This window comes from Antedon mediterranea, chromosome 1 (assembly GCF_964355755.1).
Source record: "Antedon mediterranea chromosome 1, ecAntMedi1.1, whole genome shotgun sequence".
Taxonomy (NCBI): domain Eukaryota; kingdom Metazoa; phylum Echinodermata; class Crinoidea; order Comatulida; family Antedonidae; genus Antedon; species Antedon mediterranea.
In genome coordinates this window covers 13,888,072-13,908,052 of record NC_092670.1, presented here as the reverse complement: position 1 = coordinate 13,908,052, position 19,981 = coordinate 13,888,072, and the positions used below count along the sequence as shown (strand labels likewise).

The window sequence follows — 19,981 nt, the reverse complement described above, 5'->3', positions numbered from 1 at the left end:
AATTTTATACATCCTGGCATATGTTTATTAGGGTATTGTATATTATAACAATTTCTCATGAGACCCTGCATTATGCCTTTGCTTATGATACTACTGTTATCGACAGTTGCCTAGATAAAGAAAATAAAGTATTTTTAGTTAAATTCCCCTTTGCAGTTTAAACCTACTAAGTGCATGTACTATTATAGTATCTATAATATCATTCATAATACTATACGGGAATTTAATTGATACACTTTGTACTATAATTGATATTATCATTGTTAATAATTAATGCAACACGAGTTCAATGTTTATTTTTTATATGAATGATTGCCATAATATTTGAATATCATTATACGTTATAGAAATAAATATGCATAAAACAAGGAGTATTTACATAATATATCATGATGTCGGGAATATCGTGCATTTAAAATAACTGACATCAACACAACAAGATATTACAATTGTTATGAATTATAAGCTTGCTTCCCATTAGGATGAATGAGTTGACCAACCACAGGCGAAAATTCGGATGACCCCTCGTGTTGTAATTGGTCAACATGTACTTCCGCGAGTTTTAACCCGTTAGATTAATATTTGGCATTTTCAGCCTCTGTTGTTCACGGTTCTGTAGGCCTAATCATCATTCCATGAGTTGCATTTAACATAATAGCCTTTAGGGCACATTTTTGGTTAAACAGTGCCTTATAGTATGCTATGGATTATATCGTCGTTTCTATTTTTGTCTCTTTTTCAAAATAGAATGGACAACTTTTCGATTAACGACACACATACGAACGCCGAAACAAAGGCACTGGATTTAACTTTCAAATCATTGAAACAATCCTCAGTTGGATTTGCTCTCGCCATAATCTACCTCGTTGTAACCATACTAGCTGTGTTGGGAAACTTTACAGTGTTGGCCGGATTCATCGTCTCTCGACCGCTACATCATAAGAAAAGCGTCTTCGTTGTTTCGCTTACATGTGCTGACTTCTTAACTTCATTTTTCGCTTTTCTAATATTCTTTGATATACCGAAATCTGATGAATTACAAATTGTAAATTATTGTATCTTTTTAACGTCCGTTGTATCATTGACAGCGATTGGCATCGATAGATACATTGCTATTGTAGCGTTTCCATTGGTTTATGCGTCTAGCGTTATGAGTAAAACCTTGTTTTTCGTTTTGCTACTTTTATGGAGCGTGCCGGTTTTTGTCTGGATTATACTATTTAAAATATTAAACGATTACAACATTATGGATTTCTTAATAGGAATATTTGTAATCGTTTTACTATTTTTAAACACCTGTGTGTATTTTGCGATATATCGCTATGTTAAAGACCAAGAACGAGAACTGAGAGCTTTTGGCAGAAATTTAAATCGCGTGAAACGTACCAGACATGTACTTAAAGTATTCGCGGCTATAACAGGGATTATGTGGTTGTGCTGGTTCCCGTCCATTATCTTCATAGTCATTCGATTTTGCGCAGATGGTATGACACGTGACGTATGGGTATATGGATCATTATGTGTACGGATCCTGATACGTGTGAATAGCATGGCGAATCCACCGATCTACTGGTGGAAAATCCCAGAGTACAGAAGAGCATTGCAATGCATTATTGGAAAATCATTGGCCTGGATCCATAGTGATATCAGTTTGAGTGATTTAGCACAGTTTCCAACTCCTGTGTGAACACATGGTTAGCGTAAAATAGTATGGCGAATCTACCGATTTATTGGTGGAAAATCCCTGAGTAGAAAAATGCATTGTAATGCATTATTGGAAAATCATTGTCCTGTATCCATAGTGATATCAGTTTGAGTGATTTAGCACAGTTTCCAACTCCTGTGTGATCAACGTATGAATAGTGTGGCGAACCACCACCGATTTATTGGTGGTGAAAAATCCCAGAGTAGAGAAATGCATTGCAATACATTATTGGAAAATCATTGGCCTGTATCCATAGTGATATAAGTTTGAGTGAGTTAGCACAGTTTCCAACTCCTGTGTGAACACATGATTAACGTATGAATAGTGTGGCGAATCCACCGATTTATTGGTGGTGGAAAATCCCAGAGTAGAGAAACTCCTGTGTGAACACATGGTATGAAACATGAAAATGAAACATCGTCATTTACCAGACGAGTATTATACGAGTATTACACGAGTATTATACATAATTTGTTGATACATAACATAAGGAAATGATAGGCCTATCCTATTATCAGCTCATCAAGGAAATTATTGAAAATTAAGTAAATATTATTGTCTAAAATTGTAATTTTAGACAATTCGAAAGCGCGTTATTTTATTTATTATGAAATGTACTTTCTTTTGGGAAGAAAGTCGGTACGTATTATAAGTCAGTTGATTTTAATCTATAGGAGATGGGACAGAAAGAAACTTTGACTTTTAACTGAATCTGAGAACTGACTTTGTTTGAATGCGCTTAGAGCGCGCAATTCACTTCAACTGAACGCAAGCATACTGAAAGCGCCTATGCAATATAAGCGATATTTTCTTGTATGTTAATTGAGTAACTGTTCCGTAATATAATACCCAATTGTAGTCCAATAATGGAATAAATGATTGAAATTGTACAAACTGGATTTTGTTGTAATGAACACGACGCAACATTTTATAATGATAACGAATATCTTTGTGTCAGGCTAGTTATTTTTCAGATGTTTTTTTCCCCGAAATTGTTATATTTAATATAAACAGGGAGATGGTACCATGTGGAATTTACGTCATGACATGGAAATTAGATCAACAATATTTAAGGTTTACGTTTCCAAATTATTGAAACATATAAAGGTCAACAATAATATCCTGGATTTATAAATCACCTAGTGTCGTAAAACCTCAAGCTCTGTATGAGAGAGGGAAAAAAATAAAAAGTTCAACTCAAAAAAAGTATAGGGATACGCCCTCGTCGCTAACCAGGATTTAAATGATACAAATACAATCATCAAATCATAAATACAATAATAGTATGTTTCAAGAAAATGATGGCATGGGGTCTCAGGAAACCAGGGGGGTTGTATGATAGAGACCACAGATTAATTTAACAAAACAATTCAAAAATTGGTTTACAAAGAGTGCAAGTTTAACAGTAACAACGATAATGAGGGGAGCTGGAGAAGACCAAATAGTAGACAAGCTATAATTATTTACAAATAAAATTAACGAATAAAAAAAATATGTAGGCCTACTGTGTAGTTTTGTTTTAAATATAGTTATAAGATAATTTTATTTACGAAAAAAACAAGGATTTGTGTTTTACATGAATGTACAGTACGATAGTAGTTAACAATATACATTTGTGTATAGGCCTTGATTTAATTCATTAATCATTTTAAACTGATACTAATTATATTGTACATACATATATGCCCAATTGCAGGGTGTGTGTCCATGTTTTTATAGTATATAGTTTGATAGTTCAGATGCAAACTTTCATATTTTATAATGTATGTATATTTCCTGTTTATACTTTAAAGTAGGCTGATAAAGTTTTAGGTTCTTTGGTCCGAGGCATTACATAATTTGGCTAAAAAAAAGAAAAGGGAAATCCCCCTGAGTTTGATATCTTATTTATTATCTTATTAAGTATCTTATTACCAAAAACGAAAGGCTTAAACTGTCATTTTCCAGGATCCCCACTGTTTTATGACCATCACCTGTGTACAGGTCACGGATTGGTACCAAGCCACCTGTACAGCTATGACTTACCGAACCTGTAATAAACATCACGGTGTTGTTTTATGTTCATACCTAACTCTTGGTGACAGGTAGCCGACCGACCGAGAAAGTTCGGTACAAAATATTGTTTTTTACGGTGTTTTAAAATTGTCATATTCCCAAATGACGTGTAAGAAATTTATATCCAATCAAAGACGAGCATACACAAGGAAATAAGTACATATACCAAGGAATAACATTTGTTTGGGTTAGTTGAATCCAATACTACAAACCTACAATATGTTTTATTTACTGGTCCTTTTTCTAAGTGCTGATCTTCTAAAAAATGGTATCGCTGTAATACAACCAGCAGATTGTAAGTATATGTTACACTCAAGTTGTATATTATATAGCTTTATTTATGCCTGTGTAGACTTTTATGATTAACTTTTCATGCAGTTTCAAGAATAGCTACTAAAATAGGCCTAGGCCTCTATTTATCTGAATAGGAGAGAGGAAGTTTATTAAGATGTAGTTGGAGAGTTCAACAAGCATAGACTGTGTAGGCATATTTCTTGATATTGGTTTTTTTATTTAAAATATTCGAATTCTATTCGAAATTTTGAAAAGCCGCATTGTACTTTCTTTTACTTATTTCTATAATGGTCGTCTTTTTTATTGATTTCGGTCGCCAGGCGTTATAGGTGCGTTAACGTGACTGTTAAATTTCATCAGTACAAAATTACATTCTGGACGTGAACATTTTGGCCATAATTGCCTTAATTGTTGTCTATATAAATCCCTTGCTGCTGAGGTATAACTCTAAGAAATTTAATATCATTGCAATATAAGATACAATGATCAGCACACTCTGTATTATATTAAACACTTTAATATTAATCGTTACTGTTTGACTATTTGAATAAACATGGCCTTGCCAGTAGTGTCTGTTCTGAAACTCTAGCTACGCCCCTGCCCTGGTTATAGGTATATACAATTCTGAGAAATTTAAACGCACCGCGCCATAGGCAGTTAAATTCATTCAAGAGAACGGAATATTTGGGAAATTAAATATCACACGGAAGCTTATAGTTTAGACCTATTATAACTGAAACAATGGGAATTAGTAAACTCGGACTGGGCATGCGCACAACCCAAAACACGCCTGGAAAGAGAGTCAAAATAGGAATTTGTAAACTCGAACTGGGCATGCCTATACAGACAGTCTATGATATGCAGAGAGTAGTCTGTATACCTATATTTAATAAACAATGACTCGTTTTTGCTGTCAACATAAGCCGGGTTTAATTACAGTACCGTCATATATATATAAATGGTCAAAACAATCTATCGTAATTTTTTGCGAATAATGTGTATAAATGGAGAATTATTTGATTAAATTAGTGATATTTACATTACACAAAAAATGTTTACTACTGTTGTCTGATAGTTAAATTAAACAAATTGATACTAAATCGTTATTTCTTAAATTATTATCACATTTAATGAAGAACAATAATTAAAACTTTTACGTCAAAAAGTCGATCGGCGTTATTAGTAAAAAATATTTCTTGTTTTCATTGTAATATAAGATAGGTAGCAACGTTTTCAGACACGAAAACTAATCAAACACTGCTAAGCGTGGATATGAAATATTACTCTTTCGTCACTTTAGATGACGTCAGACTGGTCGGCAGTACCAACACAGAAGGTGTAGTAGAGGTGTACGTAGATGGATCATGGAGGGCAATCTGTAGCAATAACTTTGATTTAGAGGCTGCTCGTGTCGTCTGCCAACAACTTGGGTTTCCTTCGGCAAAGGTTGTGACCTCTTCAAATGTATGTACAAACTATTCTTTTCTGTGTGGTTGAATATTTAGAACTTTTGGTAAAGCGAGCACATGCATGGGAGTTTAATTTGTTAAGCGACCACCAAATAGATTTTTTTTTATATATATAAATCGTGGTGAATTTAACGCAGATCATGAAAGCGAAAGTGCTCGATACAAAATGTAGAGCCAAAATAAATAAATGAAAGACGCTAGTAAATTACCAACTGAACATTTTATTGCACTACAGGCTGTTTCATGAGTATGAACTCAATCTTCAATCAAGCACATGAAGATTGAGTTCATACTCATGAAACAGCCTGTAGTGCAATACAATGTTCAGTTGGTAATTTACTAGCGTCTTTCATTTATATATATATATATATATATATATATATATATATATATATATATATATATATATATATATATATATATATATATAAATCATACTGTAAATTATAGAAACAGTGCTCATATTCGGAACATGATCCGAGCATAGCTCATTGGCGAAAGTTCCGGAACTTTCGCCAATGAGCTATGCTCGACGCGATTATGAGATCATGTTCCGAATATGAGCACTGTTTCTATAATTTACAGTATGATTTATATATAATTTACACAGTGCTACGCAACATCATTGATTTATATATATATATATATATATATATATATATATATATATATATATATATATATATATGTTACAATGTTCGATCAGGCCTATTTACATGTTACAGGAGCAAGAAAAAGAGAATATTTATCTGTAACTGTCTATATCATGTATACATGTGCTATGCTATCTCAACTTTCATTAATTAGCAAAACTTTTTACGAAATATTTTACGTAAGTGTGTAACCATGATTGTGCTCCGGTATCACAGACATTATACATTTTTATATGACGATTCTCTGTACTGTAAATACAGTATAATTTATCCAGTATCATAGGCAAATATTTCACATGTGACGCCTGTTACCGACCATAAGCCTAACCTAACATATATCATACAGACATAATCTGGCTACATGTATGATACGTCAGACATAATTCCATGAGGTGATCAGATTCGTGGTAGCCTAACTGTAATGTTTAATCAAACGCTTGTTTATGTTTAAGGGCGACGGTGTCAGTACTTATATCTCCTACGAAAGTATTAAGTGTGGAACGTATTCATATACCCTTGCTACTTGTAAACTCCAAGTGTGCCGGTCTGACATCTGCTGTTCTGGAATTGAAACTTATGCTGGCATTATTTGTCAAGATCTTGAAGGTAACGCGCACGTAATTTGATGACCAATTACAGGTGGCAGTTCTGATATGTCGCTTCTGAATGGTCAAAATAAGTTACTTTGCGTGTACGTTTTTAAACATGTTTTCTTTCTATCTTACCGTTTTTTTTTGTAACATACTAACCAATCTTTGCTATAGACTTAAATCACGTCATGCATCACACCAAATTGGCTGATGACAGCTCCCATTAAACACTGAACACCTTACAGTTTTGTCTTATCTAGGCCTATATTCATTATTTTACATTGTTGTATTTATCTTTTACACCCATGTTTTGTTTGATCCCATTTAATTTGACTGTCAGGCATGTATGCTATGATCGCTGGTGTTTCTTTCTCACACTAGGACGAAAGACACAGCCATCGCGTCATGATTGCAAATTACCTGCGTGCATGAGAAACTGTAGATCATCACAAATATATTTTAGACGACAAATTTCATTTTGAAATACAAGAGAATGATAAGTGAGAAACAAGTACAACTATTGTAAAACTTGTGTAACTACAATTAAATTGTACCACTACGGGTGTTCATTTTATAGGTTTGTTTTCTTAAAAAAAAAATTGATTTATACGTTTTCTATGGCACCTAACATCTCACTTGAGCCTTTTAAGTAGACCTTTGCTTTCGGCGAGGATTTACAAATCAGTTGATTTATAATCTGATCAATAATAAAATTGGGTTATTGGAACTTTTTGGATAAGTCATAATATAATTTAATAAATGTGTTGGTGGTTGTCAGTTTGCATAAATATTGTTGTAAATAATTACAGTAGGCCTATTTTTGCACGCATGGCATGGCATCGTATGGGCGGCCATACCAAGTGTTGGAACATTGTTTTATAAACTAAATGGATAGAAATGAACATACCGTGTACGTGTTCTAGTGCACATGATTCTTGGTACGAAATATGCCTTTGATACTGGGCAGATATTAGTCAAACAACAATTTCAATTTAAGCGTGGTTCCCACTAGCGACGCAACGCAAGGACGTAACGCAACGCAAGTGAATTTACCAATCACAAGCGATGGCTTATTCGCTTGTGAAAGCTAACTGTCTATAACTTCGCTTGTCATTGGTCAACACGCTTATGTTGCGTTTACGTCCTTGCGTTACGTTCTAGTGGGAACCAAGCTTATGATGGTGGATTTAAAGAGCTGCTGCGGTTCGCAAAAGTAGACTATATTTCTAACCGTTTTTACCTCTGCTTTTGTAAAATATTATTGGTTTGTACCAAATCTACTACACATCCAGTGGCCGCGCAGTGTTTTAAATACGGCTTCGGTTAAGGTTTAAAAGATGTGAATAAGGCATTTACATAGTGCTCGATGTTGCCAACACACGATTCTTTCTTTAAAAATGTTGACTTGTCATACACTGTATTGTTTGTTCCCGTAGTTCGTTTAGTGAATGGTGATACATACAGTGGGATAGTAGAAGTAAACCACGGGACAGACTGGGGTACTATATGTGATGATGATTGGACGCTGCTCGATGCCGACATAGTCTGCCATACACTAGGGTACCCAGGATCTCAACGGCAGGCCTTCGTTGATGAGTTCGAACCAAGTTCTGGGCCTGTGAAATGTAGTAAGGTTGATTGTGCAGGTTCAGAGGGGCATCTGAGGGAGTGTAATCCAAGTATTTCTGGTATGTCATCTACCTGCGAACCGGAGAAAACAATAGCTAGTGTGGTGTGTAAGAAGCCATGTAAGTATTGTAGGCATAGGCCTCAACATTTTAATTCACTGATGGGTGCAAAACTCCGTAATAATTCAATCACCGAAAGTTCGAATTTTTAAATGACAAATCTATGACTTTTTCTCTTTGGTTATACTTGATTTGTTTCACCTAATTCTGCAAATGTCATTGGATAACATAACTGACTATCGCAAGTCAATGAGATAAGTAATCCCATGAGTAGACGGTATTTGATTTGTATAATACCTATACTTTTATTTTGTGATTTCTTTTCTTCCCAACAGTTCGATTAGTTAATGGAACGACTGATCGTAAAGGACGCGTTGAGGTATTTTTAAATGGGTTGTGGGGTAGGGTCTGTGACAATGGCTGGGGCTTAGATGACGCCAATGTCTTATGTAATAGCCTCGGTTTTCCAGGCGCTATGTCAGCTCCAGTTGGAAGTTATTTCGGAGAAGGCGTGCTTGAGAATGTATTGTTGGAGGATTTGGATTGTAATGGAAATGAGTCTTCTATATTGAATTGCAGACGAAAGACGACTGTCGGCGACACGTGTGCGCATGGTCATGATGCTAGCGCTATATGCCACGATATAGGTAAGACTTGCTTATATTCTTTCTATCATTTATGACGTCATAAATTGATAAAATCTAATTCATGCTGTGATTTCATTTGTATCTTAGATGAATGTGTGTCTCAGCCCTGTGCTAATGGAGCAACATGCAACAATACGGTAGTTGGGTATGTCTGTATTTGTGCGCGTGGCTACGAAGGAACTAACTGCGAGGATGGTAACTATTTTCACGGTTTTTCATCTTTTGTGACGTCACATTATTCATCATTGTAAATATCAAGAAAGGCTACTGTAGTACACTATTATTAGAGAAGTGCGAAGATCTGAAGCATACGTCGGCTGTACCTAGAAAACACCAAAACTGTGCCTTAGAATAGAAGAAAGCACTTTTCCTTATATTCGCACAATACATGACTTAACCTGACAGCAACTTGAACTAATAATATCAATACATATTAAACAAACTTACCGAATTCATTCACTACCATGTGCTGTACATACCACGTTAACATATCTTCTTATTTTATTATAGAGATTGATGAATGCTTTTCCAATCCGTGCAAAAACCAAGGTACATGTCAAGATTTCATAGACGGGTACTATTGTCACTGCACACCTGGTTTCATTGGGCTTATCTGTGAACTTAGTAAGGAATCAATGTGATTTTATATAATTTGTATGTGTATGCAGTAGAAAGCAATGTTCCTGCAACAGTTGTATCTCATCGCAAAACAGCTAGTGTTCCATAGAGCCTGATGTACCAATCTCCACTACTATCAAAATCTACCTTCTGTACGCATTCTAAACGAATTATTATTATATTATGGTTAGGTGAGGGAAGGGGGTTCAGTGCTCTGTATTGTTATGGGAGCAGCGGTACCGGTAATTCCAAAAGGAGAAATTACCGAGGTACGGGAAAGCCAAAAACCAATCCTTTATACACATTTGGTTTCCCAGACATACAATTCCCGCCGTGTGTTTATTCTGATGTATAAGCAACGCACGGTGCAGGATGGTAGTTTAAATCTTTCTGTAAATTAGTTTTTAATAATTATTTATTTTGACAGATATCAATGAATGTAGATCATTCCCATGTACAAACGGAGGAACCTGTATCGACGATATTAACGGATACAGTTGTAATTGCATGCCCGGTTATAACGGCATTTTCTGTGAGCACGGTAAGATACTTTGTTTAGTATACAACTATTCTATTAAATACTGACGTGATTTGGACGTATTTATAATTTATTTATTATTTGCTTTGTTGACCCGACTCTTATACTGGGTGATATGCCGACTGTTCTATCAGAAGGCCCAGTATATACAAGACGAATTATTCTTATTCATTTTCAATTATTTACCTTGATCTTGGGCATCTAAATCAATGCTTGTGCGTCCCTCTGCTATATTCTATAATTATTGATTATCGATTATCATTATTCATGAATACTTGAAAATAGGTTGTATAAATGGTTTTCTGCAAGTCGGCTCAGTGGTATCAGTTTCGAAACCCGTCGACTTCTTCCCGTTTTTTTTTTAATATTTGAGAGAGATTTAGTACCATGGTCACCATTTTTAACGTACACATGACAAACGGTTTTTCGCCACGCCCGCAATGAGGCCGATGCAATGGGACGTAAAGTAATATCTGTACACAGTGCTGTTGGTATTTTTCGCAGCTTTACATACGATCAAAGAACTTCATTTGACAAGGCGAGCTCAATGTCCTATTGTTGCCTTGGTTTGATAACCATTACCATTACGCCATAGCACTTTTACAACTTACCGGTACAAATTGCGAAATAAAGTGAATTTGTTATTTTTTTCAGATATTGACGAGTGTGCATCATCACCTTGTAAAAATGGTTCTTGCATTGATGAACTTAATGGCTTTCAATGTCAGTGTTTCCCGGGGTATACAGGGCTGTTCTGTGGTATAGGTAAGAATTAGTCGACAATATTATATGCCTAGGTGAGGTGAAGAAGGAGAGATGTGGCAAAGGGCGCTTACCAAATTCTGTATCCAATTTAAAAAAACACTCATTTTCAATGTGTACACTTGTTATTGCAGAATTGAATGAATGCTCGTCCAATCCCTGTTTCAATGGCGCTGAATGTGTTGATCTGGTCAACAGGTACTCATGTGTCTGTATCGGAGGCTATACAGGAGAGAGGTGTAATGAAGGTAACTTGCGTGTCCTTTTCCTTTGTATACATTTAAATATATATGGTGAAGGAAGGCATTTTTTTATCGTCTTGCATATAACAAATACTTAATTAATGTATCGTTATTACAGAGATCAATGAGTGCGACTCCGACCCATGCACACATAATGGAATTTGTAATAATGAACTAAATCGCTTTACCTGTGACTGTAGTACTGGTTTTCATGGAGATTTGTGTGAAATAGGTAACGAATAACTCTTTTATAGTACACAGTAAACTATTTTTACATAATAATATCATATTAAAACTATTAAAAGAAATAGTGTTCTAAAACAAAATAAATATACACTTGTGTACGTAAACAAGGAAAAAGTTTGATGATACACTTATTTTGTTTTACAAAAAGTGATCGTTTTAAAGGATGTTACATTTGTCATTAATACAAATTATCATCATGTGTTTTTGTTATTAGATTATATTTGTTTTAATCAATTTTTCAGATACCGATGAGTGTTCCAGTAACCCCTGTAAGAATAACGCCACTTGCGTCAACAACATTGGTAGCTTCTCCTGCACTTGTCGTCCAGGTTTCATAGACGTAACATGTGAGACTAACTTTAATGAATGCTCCTTAAACCCCTGTGTCAGAGGAACCTGTCTCGATCTTGTCAACAAGTACGAGTGTGTCTGCCCACCCGGTTATTTTGGCGACCGGTGCGAAGTTGGTAAGTTGTCGCTGAATCGTTTTTGTTTACTTGACTGTATAAGTCAGGTTTTACCTTCCAGTCCACTCTCATGAGATGGTATGTTATATCAAGTCAATCTAACAACAGGGCACTGAGCTCGCCTTGCCAAGATAGGAACTTGTAACATTCCTTTGATCTTATGTCTGACAAATACAAACAGTACTATAATGTACATTATTCTTAAGAGGCGTGGAACAGATCGTTTCGCAGCCACATATAACCCCTTTGATCTCCGAAGCCCAGCATCCTGTTGTTAGATTACCTTGGTTAGAGTAATATCAGTGCGGTCAAATTTTTAACCAGTTGTTTGTGACGCGATTCCCTTTCCTTGTACACAAACAATGTTAGTAATTGTACGGGGCGCCGTTAAGGACATTTAATCAAGATACTAACTGCTTTTACGTTTACTTTTTTTAATTGAACCATTTATGTTTCTTTTTTTAAACAGAACGTGACGAGTGTCTCTCCTTTCCGTGTCTGAATGGAGAATGTCTTGACATGGTTGACGGCTTCAACTGCACCTGTCATATTGGTTATGAAGGGATTCTTTGCGATACAGGTACGGTACAGCATAGTATAGTTTAGATTACTATATTTCTTAATAAAAAAATGAATTGAATATAAACATAGTAACACACTGAGGAAACATTAGTCTGTATCGTCGTGGTCAAGGCAAACCTCTATTTTATGTCACCATCTACAGAACGTCATTCTAACAATGCTCACTTTGAAGACATAATTATACATGGCTTAAGCGGCACCCCGTAATTGGTTTTTTTTGCGCCTATTAATTCTATGTGCCTGTTAGATTTGTCCGTGAACATTCATTTTACTTTAATTTGTGTTTAGAAATCGACGAATGCCTCTCTAACCCCTGTTTACATGGTGGTACATGCACTGACGGAGTAGGACGCTTTGCGTGTGATTGCGTTTTTGGATTCAATGGTAGATTGTGTGAATACGGTAAACTCCATTCATTTACAGACGTACTTGTTACATGCAGTTATATAAACATTTCATTTTGTTAACCTTTTATCCCAGTCTATATTCATTTTCTGTAATTTGTTTGCAGTCGGCTAATGTTGGCTTAAATACATACAATATTATATGTTTCAGATATTGATAATTGTTCTAATAACCCATGCTTTAACGGAGCAACGTGTTTGGACCTTGTTAACAGCTTCCAGTGCACATGTGCAGCAGGGTTTACTGGAGACACATGCCATACAAGTATGAAATAACATTTTTATTCAACACAAAATTGTAGATACTTTTAACAGGGCAATCTAACAACACGACGCTGTGCTCGCTCGCCACAGTCCCTTGATCTTATGTCTGGCTGCAAATACCAACAGCAGCAGTGTGGTATTATGTACATATTGTCCGCGGCTCGGTGTTAACAAAACATTTGGGGAATCTAATTGGACAATAGAAAATCAGTCAAACTGTTTAGGGGACGTGGGACTTATCGTGTCGCAGCCTCAGATAAACGCTTTGATCTCTGGAGCTCTATCCTGTCATTAGATTGTCTTGCGGTTTATTATTCTCACAATAATCAATTCAATTTGCATTCACTATTGGGATTTGGAGATGGGGACCAATAGGAAACGAATCCATAGGGCCTACTGGATCTCTATAAAGTTTAATGTATGGAAGGCATTTTGGGCATTTATATTCATCTATTTCATTAGATTCATAAACCATATTGTTTAAAATTGTTATAAAATGTGATTTTACAGATATTGACGAATGTGAAAATAATCCATGTCAACATGGTGGAACATGCCACGACTGGATCAACAGTTACAAATGCGACTGTGTGCAAGGCTACGATGGAGAATCTTGTGAAACAAGTAACGAACCTACTTTTAAAAAACGTTAATTTCCTTGGTATATGGAGTGCCACGTGTGACATTAATAAATAACTTTTTATGTAAAGCGAATGTATGAAACATAATTATTATTGTTACATTTCGTTAGAGCATCAAACTTTAATACAGGGTGCTATGTGGGACTTTATAAATACATTTTAGTTATTCTATAATTATAATTCTAAATTTACTTTATACAGAGCTATTGAATTATTGTTTATATTATTATAAGTATTAATTGTTATTTTTTCTTTATTCAAAATACAGATATAGACGAATGCCAACCTCAGCCGTGCTTTAATGGTGGAACTTGTACTGATGACGTCAATGCATTCACGTGTCATTGTCCAGATGGTTTTGATGGGTCATATTGTGAAAGAAGTGAGCATAATATCTGATTCACACGACGGAAATGTTTCTTTAGATAACTCCTAGTTGAATTATTAAAGTGTATTTTGTATTATTTTAATTTTACAAGATACGGACGAGTGTTTATCAAATCCATGTTTGAATGATGGGCAGTGCATTGATGGAAATGGCTTTTACACATGCGCATGTCAAAACGGTTACTTTGGGAAAACCTGTCAGTTAGGTAAGGCATTTTTTTCTTGCTTGTTTATTTTCCTCTTGAACTATGGTAATAATAATCTCGCAATGTCATCATCATAGTAGGAACAGTAAACAAGGTCAATCTGAATTTAATAAAGTTTCTAGACTTTCACAAATAATGTGTATATTATAACCAAAGAGACTGACAGTAGCGTTAATTAGGACGAATCGACTATATCATTCTTGCACCAGAAAAAAAAAGGATTATAACATTGTTCTCTACCTAGTGTGCTGTTTACTTATGGTAATCACCTCGTCGTACTGTAATACTTAGTATCAACCGAATACTACATTATAGAGTGTATTTATTTTGTAGGTGGCATACGATTGATTAACGGAACATCCCCATATGATGGTAGAGTTGAGGTTTCCTACAACAACCAATGGGGAACAATATGCGGTACATCCTGGGACTTAAACGACGCTCGAGTTGTGTGCCGTCAAATTGACACACCCGGTGCGATCCGCACATACGGGGTTTCGTCTCCGTACGGACCAGGAAGTGGGCCAATCATTCTTGATCAGGTCGATTGTACTGGTTACGAAGAGACGTTAGGGGATTGTGGTCATTCAGAACTTGGTATCAATAATTGTAACCATCAGCAAGATGTCGGTGTACATTGTATGAAAGGCGGTATGTATCTTGCAGAGTAAGATGTTTGGGTCATGGTTCAAAAAACTAAATGAAAAATGTTCCAAAATGCGCCCCGTAATACCACTCTTTTTTTCCACTAGGTTTTGCATGTATTCACACAGTTTGTTTACTGAGCTTTTACTGTGTTAACTTACTTTACTGTGTAACTTGTATCCAAGAAATAGAGGCAAAGTTAAACAAAGATGTGCCCCTCAATAAAACGTTACAATTCGAACAATTCCAGGTAGTAAGGCCCAACCATTTCAGTGAGTGGTCATACCAACAGTAGGGAGTGCCGATTTTAACTTGTTAATATCAGTTATTTGTTACAATGGTGGACAGGGAATTCATTTTGTTTAAAGTGTAATCACTGTTATAGGTTTCATTCTTCTTCTGCAGTTCGTCTTGTTGGTGGTGGGAATGCTCTAGAGGGCGTTGTAGAAGTTTTCTGGAACGGAGAATGGGGAACCATATGCGATGACGACTGGGGAATCGACGACGCACTTGTTGTGTGCCGAGAACTTGGCTTTACTGGGGCTCTACAAGCCGTTGACGGAGGAAGTCAGTTTGGTTATGGGTCTGGAGATATACTCCTAGACAACGTAGCCTGCTTAGGAACTGAAAGCCGATTGATCAATTGTGGTCACACACAGCCAGGCGTCAATCACTGTACACAAAATGATCATGCGGGGGTTATCTGCTTAAATTCATGTACGTTATTAAATTACATTGGTATTCGCTCGACTGGTTCAAACTATAATTGCTGTCTTATAGAAGACTTGCCAATTGTTCATTGATAAACCAATGCATACGTGCTGGTTTTCCATTTTGTAATTGACGAATAATTTACGTGCACTTGTTGGATGTGTGTTACTCAACTTATCCTAGTGTCTAGAAAAAAATATCTTAGTTTTATAGACACTGAATAGATAATAACAAATCAAACTACCATGTGCCTAATGTTATTTTCAGCTTCCGTTCGACTTGTTGGCGGCGATGTTCCGTATGAAGGCAGAGTTGAAGTTAACCTTTCAGGAGAATGGGGCACTGTATGTGATGACTCATGGGGCATACTCGATGCCCAGGTGGTTTGCCGTCAGCTAGGATACCCGAACGTTGTATCAGCTCCTTGTCGGGCGATGTATGGTCAAGGCACTGGTGACATAGTCATGAACAACGTCGATTGCTCTGGTCAGGAGACACAATTGGTTGAGTGTCCGCGAAACAGTTTGAACCTTGATATATGTGGTCACCATAAAGACGCTAGTGCAGTTTGTGAAAATAATAGTAAGTCATTCATGTGTATGACCTATTTTGATTGGTTAAAAACTAGAACTTTATAAACAAAATTTATTTAACGTCATTCTACCACATTGTGTTTCTTGTTTCATGTAGTTCGTCTGGTTGATGGTAACAAAGAAACAGAAGGACGTGTTGAGGTATTCCTTGATGGACGATGGGGCACCGTCTGTGACGATGACTTCGACATTGATGACGCTCATGTTGTCTGTAGACATTTAGGCTTCTGGGAAGCATTGACTTTTTACCGAAATTCTCGATTTGGTGTAGGCTCAATTCCGGTTATTTTAGATAATCTACGCTGCAACGGTAATGAGTCAAGAATATCAGAATGCCCACATTTAGGCATTGGAGTTCATAATTGTCAGAACTCAGAAGATGTCAGTGTAGTTTGCAATCTTAAAGGTAAATATTTATCATACAATTTCCTAACAATATTCAGGCACTCACACAGTTGGAAACTTAAATATTGAATTCCCTCTATTTAATTAGTTCGCCTAGCAGAAGGAGCTATACCATCGGAGGGACGTGTTGAGGTATATGCGGAAGGTGCATGGGGAACAGTGTGCGATGACAGCTGGGATCGGAATGACGGTGATGTGGTTTGCAAAGAACTAGGTTATGAGCGGGTAAGATAAACATGTTCTTAAGAACATCTGTAGAAACAGCCAAAACACTCTCAGGATTTACATGTTATTTACAGTAAAACATACACATATATTCATTGTGTGTTTATCTATAAGTAACTACCAAAACTATTGATTTGGGTTGGTGAACATCAGTCCAAAATACACAGATTTTTTTTCCAAAATGTCAGCTTGAGGGCGTTATACTTAATCTAAAATACGCGCTTCTTTCCAAAATGCGTCTGCGTATTTTGGACTGATGTCGAACAACACGACTCAAACAATTATGATGTGTACTTAGGCAGAACGAGTAACGGTAACTGGATCATTTGGGCAAGGCACTGGAAATATTCTTCTAGACAATGTTGGTTGCACTGGAGCAGAACACTCCCTCGGGAATTGTAGCCACAATGGGCTTGGAGTTCACAACTGTGCACATTACGAAGATGCTGGTGTCATTTGTTTTACTAATGGTGGGTTTTACTAGAATGAATCTCTGTTTTGCGTATTGACTTCAGATTTCGCTCAACAATACAACAAGTACTGTACTTCCTTTGTCACGTGTGAACGTTGATTTATTATGGTCGACTCTTTGTCCGACAATTTTTTTCTGCCCTGCACTACTTTCCGTCAATTTGATGACCAATGCTTCCTTATCTTTTGTTGTGGCTGATTGATATTTCTTCTTGTGCGTTAATATTTCAAAATTAATTTACCACTCATAATTTCTTGTAAGGATGCAATATTTTTCCATAGACAACATATTTCTTTTACACCGAGTATTATAGTATTTGTATCTATTTTAATAATTTTTCCCCAAAGATGTTGTTCGTCTTGTTGGTGGATCAGGCCAAAATGAAGGACGAGTAGAGATCTACCATAACGGGGAATGGGGAACCGTTTGTGACGATGGCTGGGGTATACCGGACGCCACAGTAGTATGTCGTCAGCTAGGCTATACGGAAGCCATTGAAGCCCCAGGTCGTGCCACGTATGGTGCAGGAAGTAACCTCATTTGGCTTGACGATGTAAATTGTTCTGGTACAGAAAGCAGTATTTTCGATTGTAACAGCAGAGACATAGGAAGCCATAACTGCAATCACGGAGAAGATGCTGGCGCAGTTTGCATTGGAAATTGTAAGATCACAATTATATGTGTTCATATATTTATTTGATAAACATAAATAGATTGTATATGTTCTCAAATCTAATCACTTGATCGGAAAGGTGAAAAGGCCAACATTGAGGTATATTTTTTACTTAGATTAATTTACATTTATTATAATGATATAATATGTGATAAAAGATAATAAACATGTGTACCGCACGTTTCCATTCTATATCCAGCTAAAATTCGATTGGTAGGAGGAACATTGGAAAATGAGGGTCGTGTTGAGATACTTAGGAACGGTCAGTGGGGAACAGTCTGTGATGACGGCTGGGACCAAAACGAAGCAACAGTTGTCTGTCGTCAGCTGGACTTCCCGGGTGCTTTGTCCTCTGTCGCAGGAGCTGAATTCGGTGAAGGAATTGGTCCGATACACTTGAGCCGTGTCCAATGTAATGGAAATGAAAGAAGATTAGATCTATGCGATCATGTAGGACAGACATCGTCTTGTGGTCACCACAATGATGCTGGTGTTTATTGTATGCCAAGAGGTTTGTCACGCTCTCTTTGGTTTGTAGTATAGAGTTACCTTTCAAAAGACGCAGCATTATTAAAAATTGCTACATCTGAGCGGACATAACTTTGCCCGTCCAGACGTGAACATTAATGTTCTCTAATATCTACCAGTAGAGTAGACATGAAGAAGATTATAAAGAAATAATATAGGTTTATCAATAAAATACAATATCAAAACAATAATATCTTGATTACAGTTCAATTGGTTGGTGGTGTAAACTCAGGCGAAGGCCGTGTTGAATACTACTACAACCACGCTTGGGGAACGGTATGTGATGATAACTGGGAACGCGTGGACGCTAATGTTGTTTGCAAGGAGCTTGGCTTTGGGTCGGCAGTAGAGGCTACGACGCATGCGACGTTTGGGGCTGGCAGTGGAAGAATACATTTGAATGATGTTGACTGCAGTGGCATGGAGACTAATTTGGCGGCTTGTGACCATAGCGAGTGGGGGCAGCATAATTGTAATCATAATGAGGACGCTGGGGTTCGATGTGGACTTGCAGGTATGCGGGGGAAAAACAATTCTAGCACTAAAGCTCTGTATACACAATAAAACTTATGATGGGACAAAAATATGTTATGTGCCCATATATTATGGACACTGTCATTTTTTAGCACATCATACTAGTCAAACTAGTTTGATAGTGTACAAGCTTGATCCTGCGCTCATTATTTAACTTAAATGTTTTCACAATTGTTATCATATTTATTTACATTTTTTAGTGCGTCTTGTTGGAGGTGCCACTGCGTTAGAAGGCCGCGTTGAAATATTTTACCAGGGTAAATGGGGAACAGTCTGCGATGATTCGTGGGGAGTTGAAGACGCAGCCGTCGTCTGCAATTCTCTGTCATACACAGGCCCAAGTGAAGCGTTCTCTCGTGCGTATTTCGGACAGGGATCTGGTCCCATTTTGTTGGATAATGTTGCGTGTGTTGGTACAGAGACTGGTCTGAATCAATGTCCGTCAAATCGTATTGGAATTCACAACTGTGGTCACCATGAAGACGCCGGTGTCCGGTGCTCTGCGTCTGGTAGGAATGTTGTTTTATTACTTAAAATAAAGCTTAGTTTCCACTTGAACTCAACGTAACGCGCAAACAAATTTACCAAATCATAAATACTACAGTGTTCTTGGGCACGGTACTTTACTCTCAGTGTCTCGTCCTTCAGATTGAACAAAAAGAGTAGGAGATCGTCTCCCGGTGATGATGTGGTCGAATTTAGTACGCACTGCTGGCTGTTGTGGATCCGTAGAGGAC

At 36.7% G+C, this 19,981-nt stretch overlaps 1 protein-coding gene across 3 annotated transcripts in view; it reads left to right on the top strand.

Annotated features, from left to right (window-relative positions):
* The window catches only part of LOC140057493 (scavenger receptor cysteine-rich domain-containing protein DMBT1-like), a 60,395-nt gene that overhangs the window by 36,478 nt on the left and 3,936 nt on the right, over positions 1–19,981 (top strand). The window contains exons 1-28 of one of the 3 annotated variants that reach the window (XM_072103177.1): positions 3,947–4,055; positions 5,355–5,518; positions 6,629–6,782; positions 8,203–8,514; positions 8,790–9,101; positions 9,189–9,296; positions 9,612–9,725; positions 10,147–10,260; positions 10,912–11,022; positions 11,154–11,267; positions 11,380–11,493; positions 11,750–11,974; positions 12,444–12,554; positions 12,845–12,958; positions 13,112–13,225; positions 13,735–13,848; positions 14,134–14,247; positions 14,345–14,458; positions 14,792–15,109; positions 15,509–15,820; positions 16,082–16,396; positions 16,505–16,813; positions 16,901–17,037; positions 17,336–17,507; positions 17,857–18,171; positions 18,382–18,693; positions 18,916–19,224; positions 19,445–19,753. In XM_072103177.1, the coding sequence (XP_071959278.1) occupies positions 3,980–4,055; positions 5,355–5,518; positions 6,629–6,782; positions 8,203–8,514; positions 8,790–9,101; positions 9,189–9,296; positions 9,612–9,725; positions 10,147–10,260; positions 10,912–11,022; positions 11,154–11,267; positions 11,380–11,493; positions 11,750–11,974; positions 12,444–12,554; positions 12,845–12,958; positions 13,112–13,225; positions 13,735–13,848; positions 14,134–14,247; positions 14,345–14,458; positions 14,792–15,109; positions 15,509–15,820; positions 16,082–16,396; positions 16,505–16,813; positions 16,901–17,037; positions 17,336–17,507; positions 17,857–18,171; positions 18,382–18,693; positions 18,916–19,224; positions 19,445–19,753 (5,407 nt within the window). In that variant the 5' untranslated portion in view covers positions 3,947–3,979. Of the gene's footprint in view, positions 1–3,946; positions 4,056–5,354; positions 5,519–6,628; positions 6,783–8,202; positions 8,515–8,789; positions 9,102–9,188; positions 9,297–9,611; positions 9,726–10,146; positions 10,261–10,911; positions 11,023–11,153; positions 11,268–11,379; positions 11,494–11,749; positions 11,975–12,443; positions 12,555–12,844; positions 12,959–13,111; positions 13,226–13,734; positions 13,849–14,133; positions 14,248–14,344; positions 14,459–14,791; positions 15,110–15,508; positions 15,821–16,081; positions 16,397–16,504; positions 16,814–16,900; positions 17,038–17,335; positions 17,508–17,856; positions 18,172–18,381; positions 18,694–18,915; positions 19,225–19,444; positions 19,754–19,981 lie in introns of those variants that run through there. The other 2 variants (XM_072103194.1, XM_072103185.1) reach the window with 2 other exon arrangements.